The sequence below is a fragment of the Lycium ferocissimum genome, chromosome 8 (genome assembly GCF_029784015.1).
Source record: "Lycium ferocissimum isolate CSIRO_LF1 chromosome 8, AGI_CSIRO_Lferr_CH_V1, whole genome shotgun sequence".
Taxonomy (NCBI): domain Eukaryota; kingdom Viridiplantae; phylum Streptophyta; class Magnoliopsida; order Solanales; family Solanaceae; genus Lycium; species Lycium ferocissimum.
Window position 1 is genome coordinate 48,907,448 of NC_081349.1, and position 10,490 is coordinate 48,917,937.

Genomic DNA, 10,490 nt, shown 5'->3' on the forward strand with positions numbered 1-10,490 from the left:
TTAAATCCTAAAAAGGAGCCGTTGATAGTTATATCATCAATTGAAAAGAATTTGTTAGAAGGAGTGTATTATAAAACAGTAATTACTGACTTCATGTCTAAAAAAGTTAGAAAAGTAGATTTTAAGTAAAAATATAAAAGACGATCTTTCCTTTCTTTAAAAATATTTAGGGCCTTTCTGTAAAGTTTGGCTTTAGGCCCCCGATCTTGTTGAGTCAGTCCTGATTTATGTAGTGCCCTTTTAAGCCAATTAATTTTCCAAACACAATCAGCATAATTTCAAACACCTTTTTTTTAAAAAAAAAAAAAAAAAAAAAAAAAAACACACACAACCAAATCTATATCCAAACGCCTAATAATAGTAAAAGGAATGCATGCTTCTCTTTTCGGTTATTTTTTGGAACGACAAATACTTGTATTTGGTTCAACTAGCTAGGAAGTAGGAACTAATTAGCATTTTTGGTTAATTCCCTGTCCATTGACTATGATATTTTAGATAGCAAAATAGTCAAGAGCCCATAATTTATAAAGTTATAAATTAGCTTCATTTTAGTTATCACTTGTTACTATTTGCAAAAGACACTCTTTTTTTTGTTTTCTTTTCTCCGGTGTCAACTTTAGATGTCGAACATTTCTTGCTTACTTGTCTTTTTCACGTGAGGTTTTTATATAACCAATTTCAAACCTAGAGATTACGTTGTCGAACTTGAATGAATACTACACGTATTCTTACTGGAAAGTGAAAAAAATACTAATTGTAACAACGTTTATACATTGGTGAAAGCAAGCAGCAAAATTGTAACAACGTTTATACATTAGCTTTTTTACGCCCATTAAGAAAAGTAACAAATTTATATATAGTTTACTAAGTTACCCTTATTTATTAAATGTTTCTCGAGAATTGACCAAAATAAAAAAGAACTACTTTTTTAATGTTAAGGATATAGTTGGAAACAATTGTCAACTTAATAGCCTGTTTGACCAAGCTTTTGGAAGACCAAAAGTGTTTATTTTTTCCAAAAAGTGCTTATTTAAAAAGTGAGATGTTTGGCCAAGCTTTTCGAAGAAAAGCTTGCCCAAAAAGATTCCAGTACGCCTTTCTCCTGCTGAAATTGCCCAATTGCATTGGGAGACTGAAGAGAATGTCGCCTAGTGTGGTAGGCTCTTGTAAGAAATCTGTGGGCAGGCAAAAGATTTGTCCGTCAGGCAGGGGAAGTAGCGGAATTTTTTTTCCAGAAGCTAAAAAAAGTAGCTTTTCCCCAAAAATATTTTTTTGAAAAAATACACTTAAAGCAATTTTTAAATGGGCAAAATACTACTTTCTACTCAAAAGTGTTTTTTAAATTAATTGGGCAAACACAAACTGCTTCACGCCAAAAATACTCTTTTGAAAAAGAAAAAAAATACACTTTTTAAAATAAGCAGATTTTAGAAGCTTGGTCAAACAGACTTGAATTTCTAATGTGATAATTACTTGGAACAATCTTTTTAAGCTAAAGCTACAGTTAAAATGAGGCGGAGGGAGTATATAGTTTTAAAATAACTAGTAGTTTCGTCTTAAGGGGCAAATGCTTCTCCATACACCATATTTACATCAAGCCAAGCAATTCAAAATTTAGAAGAAAAAATATTATATTAACCAAGGGTAGGTGGGAAATGTGTATATTATAGACACTAGTGTCACTTGGCCCGTACTAAGGACCCAATACTAACATACTTTTTAATTTTTTTTTGCTTTTTGTGACATTAAGTTATTGAAAGAGTAGTTCGACATTCTCTATGAACTCCTAAAAACTAAATCATAATATAAAAGTATTTGAAAGTTAAAGAAGAATTTCTTTTTTTTTTTCAAATAAGTTCATGATATAAAAGCTCTTCTCTTTTTAATTTCATTGAATGCTTTTGAGAATATAGTGTCTAATAATCCAAATTGAACTTTATCATATGTTGGATTAGTTTCACTTATTTTTTCTGCATTAATTCAATGTTGACTAACCAATTATTGCAAAAAGATGTTTCAGTATTCAAAAAATGCTGGCACGATTTTCAACCTCAAATACATAAAGAAACTATGATTTATTAATAGTGAATGACTGGCGTTATAATAAACGGGAAATTAAATTATGCATCACAAAGCAATTGTCTGTTGACGAAGCTAATCATTTATTTGTTTGCAAATGTTTTTCTTCTTTATTTTTCTTTATTGCAATGGGTTTTTCAATATTTATTGTTGAAATTCCACATCAAATAGACTGTCTTATACTTTTCTGCAAAACATTCCAAGAAGAAGGAACAAATACGACAATCGATTTTAAGCTCAAATTAATAATCAACACAAAAATATATTCATTGATTTTATTAGCTATCCTAAAGGAACTACTTCATTAGCAAGCTCATCATATAAAAACTCAACAAATTATTCGTAGTAATGTTAAATTCTAAATCTCTAGAACAGAGCACAAGTAATATTGTTAGTGACGTCTATAGTTTTTGAGCTTAAGATAGGAGAATAAGATCTATAAATAGACTTGTAAATATCTATATATGTTAGTGATTCCCATCTCAGAAGACTGAATTATTAAGTAATGAATATGCACAATGTCTAATTGTCTTTGTAGATTTATTATAGCATGGCATAATATGTTTCTTGATTTCATTTTTTTGTTAAGGAAAAAAAGTGTTCCTTCTGTATCATCTTATGTGAAGGTATTACTATTTGGGTAATCAGACCGTTTTTCTTTTACTATATTTTTCTTACTTTTTTAATATTTTGATTTACAAACTATGTGGAGTTATAAATACTTTTGAATCATTAAAATAAAATTTATATTTGAAAACTATACAAAATATATGAATTGTTAGTTATTTTATTTCTTGAATAGTTGCACTCCTACGTGGATCATTATATTTTTGTAGCTTATAAATAAAATAATACAAGCGACACAGGTTTGGTTACCACGTAGAAAATTAGTGACAAACTATTAGTACATGCAACACAAATGTAACACCTCGAATCTCCAAGCTAATGCTTTACTCGTACTATGAGAATATAATGAAATCTAGAAGGTTGACATGTTTTCGAGTAAGTTACCGAGGGCTTACTCCAAGCAACCATAACCCCTTGATTAGATGAGAATTTGGAAATGCCTCCTCAATGAAAGTTGTAGCCCGTTGAAAGACCTTTCCATCCGTACAAGAATCAGGCCAAACGGATCTCTATACAAGAAGTTATGCGTATTATGAAAACATTGCACAGAAGCCGACACACGCTGCACGCACGCGATGGCCATGTGTCGCGCGAGCAGCGTGCCCCAAAGGCCCCTTTGAATCTCAGAGGGCCTGCGCGACGCCGACCCAATGCGCGTCAGATGGTTCTCTGACACTCAGAGCCCCTGCGCGACGCAGGTGCAGCGCACCAGTTGGGTTTTTTCTGATTTCATATTTTAACATATATTTAAGGTCGGGGTTGATTTCCCTAACTCCCGCAAACTCGAAAAACACTCTAGAAAGAGAGAGAACTCGCCCCAAGCCTCAAGAACACTTCAAGGTAAGTTTTAACAATGGTTCTAAGTTGATTTCAATTCCCCAATAGCTTACTAACATGATAAAACCTTCAAATCCTTAGATAATCAATTGAGACATCATTTTGGGCAAAAAACCCTAGAATCCGAATTCAAGAGAATTGAACGTCAAAAAGGTAATAATTTCATCTTTTAATCAATTATAGTTTTATATAGATGATTATAGACTCTAAGTTCATGAGATATAAGCTGATGGGTTTCATAGAAAAGCATGAACAATTATTGGTTTGGGTTGTTAGCTGTTGATTGTTGGATAAAGGTGTTGTTCACCTATTGGGTGATGAAGAATGATGTTCATAGTACTTATATAAGATGGTAGAATCATCTAAAAGCAAGAGGATGGGTTGTGGGATGACGAAACACCATTAATGAAGGTTGTGGAGCTTTATGCCCACAAGGCGTTTGATAAAATGTCTAGATGACCAAAATATGAGTATTATTACTAAGATTGATTCCCTTTGACATATATTGCTATAGATTAAAGTCGAAAGGGGTGACGAACGTCGTAGTATGCTTAAAGGCCAGAATTGAGGTATATAAGGCTAACTCTCTACGTGTGGGAATGTTTATGATTCTCCCGATGCCATGTTCTTTTATGACTATTATGAATTGCCTCAGAAATCTAGTTAAACCTTTGTTTCATGAAGAGTTCGAGAACTACTATTCTCTACGCTATATAGTTTCGTAACTCATTCATGATTGTCATTCCGAATGTCGTGAACTCAGTACATAATCAATATAGACTTGTGTTTGATATCCCATGAGTCTCAGTCATGAAAACTCAGTATGCTTATGAACTATTAATGCTTTAAACTCCATAATCAGTTCATGAATACATGTCTCAGCATAGGAACGTTCAGTATTCCAGTGATATGCATTTTAGTATGATTCTCAGTTCCTTGATATTAATTGTTGAATATTGAACATATGTATCTTTGACCAAGAGCACAGTCTTATGTATACGTATACTTGGCCGAGGCCACAGACTGACGCACTTACTTAGCCGAGGCCACATATTTGTGCACTTATATTGGGCCCGAGGCCACAGGTCATTAATTCAGTTAAAACAGGTGATTTCATAATCAGAACAGGGAGTACCTATTACTATACTTCTCTTGTTCAGTTCAGCTGTCAGTATGTTTTCAGTTAGTTTCAATATGTTCATGTTTATTGTTTTGGACTGCCCTTTCCCAAGCACCCCACAACTATTTATTCTTTCAGTTGGTTTGACATACCAGTACAATTCAAATGTACTAACGTTCCTTTTGCCCAGGGCCTGCATTTCACGATGCAAGTACTGACTTACAGGATATGATCTGCTCGCTAGGATTCTTGTATCAGCTGCTTGGTGAGCCCCTGTTTCCTTTGGGGCGTTATCTTATTTATAGTCTTTCAGTAGTTTAGACAGTCAGGTATGCCGGGGGCCTTGTCCCGCTAAACAATCAGTACTTCATTATTCTTTAGAGGCTTCATAGACTAGAGCTGCAGTCAGTTAGTATTTAGCAGGCTTTTATGTTAGTCATGTTGGCTACGTTCCCATACTTCGGACGTTTTCCGCATTATGATTATTCAGTTAGACATTTCAGTATCTCAGCATGTTTACAAGTTATATTTCTGTATTCAGTATATACCTCATGTTGATTCAGCCAGCCAACTAGTTCGCTCGATCACATATAGTCAGGCACCGAGTGCCATGTTACGCCCAAGCCATGGTTCGGGGCGTGACAACAAAATAGTAGGTGGGGGGAGGGGGGAGGGCGGAGGGGGAATTTAATTAGAGTCTTGCAAAATATCTCAAAAGTATTTTTCTTATTTACCAATTATGTGATGGCAATTAAAGTAATAATAAACTAAATTAAGGGCAACATAAAAGAGGAATAAGACAAAATCTTAAAGCTGAACAACAAATTAACAACACATGTCACTTCTAAAAGTAACTCTAGGAAATTACAAAAATGATGTTGTGAGGACTACCAAAACTCCACATTCTTGCTTATATATAGTAGTAATGTATTTTGCAGTTACTAATTTGGTGTAAGCCCGAAAGCAAATTCCTTTTTACTGTCTTAAGTAAAAGTTAAATAGCAATGGACACAAAATCTTATACCAATAGACCAGACACAAAATCTTCATACAAATTCAAATTCTATCTGACTATTTGTATAAAAGAATATTCCGCTAAGTAAACCTATCCAACAACAAATCCTAAAGCTATATCTGACTCTACTTTCTAATATTCCTTTGTACGTTAATCTTTTTTTTCTTTTTAATAAATATTAATAAAAGTTTCTCCTTTCTTTGGTTGAGAATAGTTGTTTACACACACATATACGTGATTACACTCTCCAAACTCTTAATAAATATTAGCTGTGACGTATGTAGGCGTTTGGCCATGAAAATCAAATATTTTTCACTTTATGTAGAATTTTGAAGTTAAAGTTGAAGATGGAATTGTGTTTGGTTATAGTTTTTGCGAGAATATCTGGTTGTTTGAATGTATTGAAAGTGAAAAAAGTAAAAACAAGGTTTTAGGTATTATCTAAATTCCAAATACAACTACAAGTTGGATTTGGAATTTTCATGACTAAATGCTGATTTTTAAATTCAAAAAAAAAAATCCCAAAAAAAGTAAAATATTCTCCTGGCCAAACGGGTCCATAATATCTTGTAAGTCAAAATTTGAAGGTAATGCAGGGAAAGGAATATATTCTTGGCGCTTTTCCTGGTTGGAAGAACCTTCTTTTTATTTCTTGTCTCTATTTCTTCTAGTAATATTCGTAAATTATTCTTAGATGATGTTTGGATACTGGTGATCTCACCGAGCTGAATGAGTTGTTCTTGTCAAACTGTCTTTTTAGTTATGAGAAAGTCATTCAACTTTACTTAATTATCATGAAATTATTAGATTATCAAAAATTCACTCAACTTTGCATAATTTAATTGGTGCTTCTTTTCTGGGCAAATGTATGCACATTGCTTCATTCAAATTGTAAGAAAAAATATAGCAGGATTTCAATAGTTAATTTCAGTTCTGAAAGAGAAAGCTTATTTGATGAAAAAAAAAAAAAAAAAAAAGATTATTTACTTCTAGAGTTTACAAGCGTTCAGCAAAGAGAAGATACAGCTAAACGTCAGATAATGAATAGTCACTGATCATTCTTTGACGTATTCTTAAAGTTGTATTTTCACTTTAATAATGTCCTCAGCAATCGTTTCGTTGTATATTGTGGAGGGTACATGATCATCACTTTTTTTTCCTTAAACTTAATAAACGACATTGTGTAAATTAAAAATGAATATTTGAATAACTACATCATGTTACCGATGGTGTTGAGTGTAAATAAATTTAGTGTAAATAAATTTATTCCAAACTTGTATTCATACGTGTAATTGCGAAGAGTACATGATTATAGCGTTTTATTGTATATTATACTTGATAAATATTATGTGAACTAAAAAAAAAACATTATTTGAATAACGTAATTATTACATTTTGAACTTATGACGGTGCTGAGTATATGGAAACTTACCTCAAACTTGTTATATTCATAAATGTACTAATACATATTCGCGTATCAAATCATCATTACAGAGCTATTGTGTAAGCTTATGATTTATCATAATAATAATAATAATAAATGTCAATAATGACCCATAGTAGTTACCACATTTTTTTGTGTAATTAACTTGATTATTAGTTGCGATGTATTTTTGGGGACATTTCCTACTAAGTGATATATATGAATACTATTTTTCCTCCATTTACCCCTTCAATAATGTTTTGCATCGACAATATCATAATGATAGTAAAATGAAATAGCCATATTGCAGTTATTTATTTTTTTACCTTCAAACTTTACCACAAACAAACTTTAGCACATTTTACCCCTTCTACAGTACGAAAGACAATACAAACAGGCATAAATAACCAGACGAAACAATAAAGCCAAACAAGACATAAAAGGAGAAATCTTGAATGAACCATTGCTTTCTCAACATATTGGTAGTAAAATTAGGCTGGTCTGCACCATCTTTTGTGGTACAAGGAAAACTCAAACAGTTTTCTGTTTGTTGCTTTTAATAAAAATTCCGAACAAGACTCATTATTACAAACACCACTTCATATACTCTACACTTGGCATATTTCCTTACAAACTTCTATATCCTATATATGCTAAAACAAAAGTAACATGATATGATTCCAATACATTATAGAAACAAATATCAAGTGTAAAATAAATATGGGGCAATATAAAAAAAAAAATAAAGAGGAAAAAAGGAATGGGACCCACTATTTCTTTTTACCTTTTGTGTCCTCATGTGATATGATGATAAGACTTGATAGGGATTTCATAATTCCTATTTTATCCTTGATTGAATCCCATAATAACTTAAATACCACTTAACAAATTTCCTCAATCCACTTGACAAATCTGTTGTTGGCTTATATCCAAAGTCTCTATACGCCAAGCTCACATTAGCATGTGTGAATGGAACGTCACCATTTCTTGGCATTTTAACCACATTCTTTTTAGCCTTCACATTTAACAAATTTTCCAAAATAGCCACTAACTTCTTCACCGACACTGGTGACGTGTTCCCCAAATTGTACACTCTTAATTGCGCCGGACCTCTCTTCTTTCCACCACCACCTGTTTTGTAATCGAAATAAATTAAAGAGAAAATTGAAGAAAGAATAAACTATAACTCTTAATATTAATTTTTATATTAAAAAATAAAGAAATTAAATATTTTATAATTAATTATTTCTTCTATTTTAATTTACGTGGCGTAGTTCCCGATTTTGATCAATCTAGATTTGGACATGTAATAAGTTTTTTACAATAAAAATTTACATATTTGAAAACTACGTAAAAAGTATTATGAATCACAATAATTGAGAATTCAAAATATTTATTAAAATTTGTTGGAATCTCGAAATCCAAAAGATACCACGGATTAAGAAAATAGTATCTAGACTTGGAAGAAAAATAAATAAAGTAGAATATTCCTAACTTCAAAAAAAAATGAAAGGAGTAAATATTATACCATTAATTTAAATTATACGTAAAATATAAGACAATTAAATTCTAACATACCGGTGCTCTTTTCGGCCGTATCCAACGCGCCTACACAACCTTTGACCACATCATCAATATACGTAAAGTCACGCGCCACATCCTTATCATCTTGACTAACATAAACTTTAATAGCCTTTCCTTGTATCATATCCTTAGTGAAGAAGAAATAAGCCATGTCTGGTCTACCCCAAGGTCCATAAACAGTAAAAAACCGTAACCCGGTTAATGACAACCCGTAAATATGATTATAACTATGAGCAATTCCTTCACCCGCTTTTTTTGTAGCAGCATAAAGACTAGCTGGTTTATCAGTACGGTCATTTTCGGAAAACGGCACTTTCATATTTAGCCCATAAACTGAACTTGATGATGCCCATACAATAGCAGGTTGTGGGTTTGCGGATTTAGCCACTTCTAATAGAGTAACGAATCCGTTCACATTTGAACTTATGTAAGATAGAGGGTTTTGCATTGCGTAACGAACTCCAGCCTGTGCTGCTAAATGTAACACGTGTGTAAACGGAACAATGTCGAATAGCTTGCTGAGTAATGACACGTCATTTATATCACCTGTTGGATTCGAGACGTTACGCGGAAGCTAACAATTACAAATAGCAATGATAAATCAAACAACAAAGAAAATATATTATAATGTGTTTTGATAATTGACCTACATATTGAAAATTAATGTAAAAAAGAAAATAATAAAAAATGAAAGAGCTCTTTTCCATCGAGAAATTTTTTTTGAAAAAAAATAGAATTCATATAAGATAGAAAATTCAGAACAAATCCTAAAATCACCTTCAACGATAAATATGTCGTGCTTGGCAAGCATGTTCTGGCGAGCGCGTTTTAAGGACGGGTCATAATAAGAATTAAAATTGTCAATGCCTAACACCCCATCACCGCGTTTTTTTAATGCTAATGAGCAGTGGGACCCAACGAATCCAGCTGACCCGGTAACTAAAACGGATAGTCCGTTGACCCGTTTTGGAGTTGAAGATCGTCGTACTTGTTTTTCCCACGTGGCACCACCACCGTAAAAGGCGGAAGAGAAGAGGATACGGTGGTTAATGTGTGGGTTGTTTGAGTTTGAGGATGTTGTTAAGGGAGGGTAATTAATATTAACGATGAAGAAGAAGATTAATAAGAGAGATATTAAAAGGGTAACACGAAAAAGGAGTTTAGATGAAGCTGAGATGAGTTTAGTGGTGTTTATTTTGCGGATGTATGTGTTGTAACGCTCTAGTTTTGCTGTTTTGCTTGTATCAGGTGGAGAGGATGAACCCATTGATGGAATATATATGATGATACTGCAAAGGTCAAAGTTAGGGTACTGTTTAGTGTTGTTACTATGAAGTTTTTTTCAAGAATGAAGAACTGAACTAGATGGTTGTTGGGATTGGAGATTGAAGATCGGGCGATATTGGGAATGAGAATGAGAATGAGAATGGGAATGGGAATGGGCCGTCCTTAATTTGATTGGAGCTAAACCACTAGGAAGAAGAAGAAGTGAGGTATATTATAAAGGAGAGAGATATGGTCAGGTGGTAAGTAATTCTTCGTGTCTAATTAGAGATTTTAGGTTCGAGCTCTGAATATGAAGTCACCTTTATTAGAAATCAGTTTACGTTTAGGGGTCGTTTGGAGGTGAGTTATGTTGTATAAGTAAATATCATTAGGGGATGGATAATCATGCATAAAATTAATGTGGTGTTTAGTTTGGAATTCAGAAATAATTATAACTAATCCCTAAATAAAATAATACAGAAATTCTTTCATAACTAATTCATGTATTATTAATATCTGCATACCTCTAATCAACTATT

The 10,490-nt window shown here is 32.7% G+C and overlaps 1 protein-coding gene across 1 annotated transcript; it reads right to left on the minus strand.

Moving 5' to 3' along the window:
* Positions 1–7,538: 7,538 nt before the first annotated feature.
* On the minus strand, positions 7,539–10,183 carry LOC132068683 (UDP-glucuronate 4-epimerase 6-like). The gene is made up of 3 exons (XM_059462350.1): positions 9,463–10,183; positions 8,680–9,231; positions 7,539–8,232 (listed from the first exon to the last, which is right to left on the minus strand). Exons 1-3 carry the CDS (start codon positions 9,950–9,952, stop codon positions 7,940–7,942), a joined length of 1,335 nt encoding a protein of 444 aa, XP_059318333.1. The 5' UTR covers positions 9,953–10,183; the 3' UTR covers positions 7,539–7,939.
* Positions 10,184–10,490: the final 307 nt, after the last annotated feature.

What these genes read in the sequence shown, in the direction of transcription:
- LOC132068683 (XM_059462350.1), bottom strand. Translation starts at nt 9,952, where the DNA reads ATGGGTTCATCCTCTCCACCTGATACAAGCAAAACAGCAAAACTAGAG. An exon ending in CGACATATTTATCGTTGAAG is followed by an intron (nt 9,232 to 9,462) that starts GTGATTTTAGGA and finishes CGAATCCAACAG; the next exon opens with GTGATATAAATGACGTGTCA. An exon ending in TACGGCCGAAAAGAGCACCG is followed by an intron (nt 8,233 to 8,679) that starts GTATGTTAGAAT and finishes ATTACAAAACAG; the next exon opens with GTGGTGGTGGAAAGAAGAGA.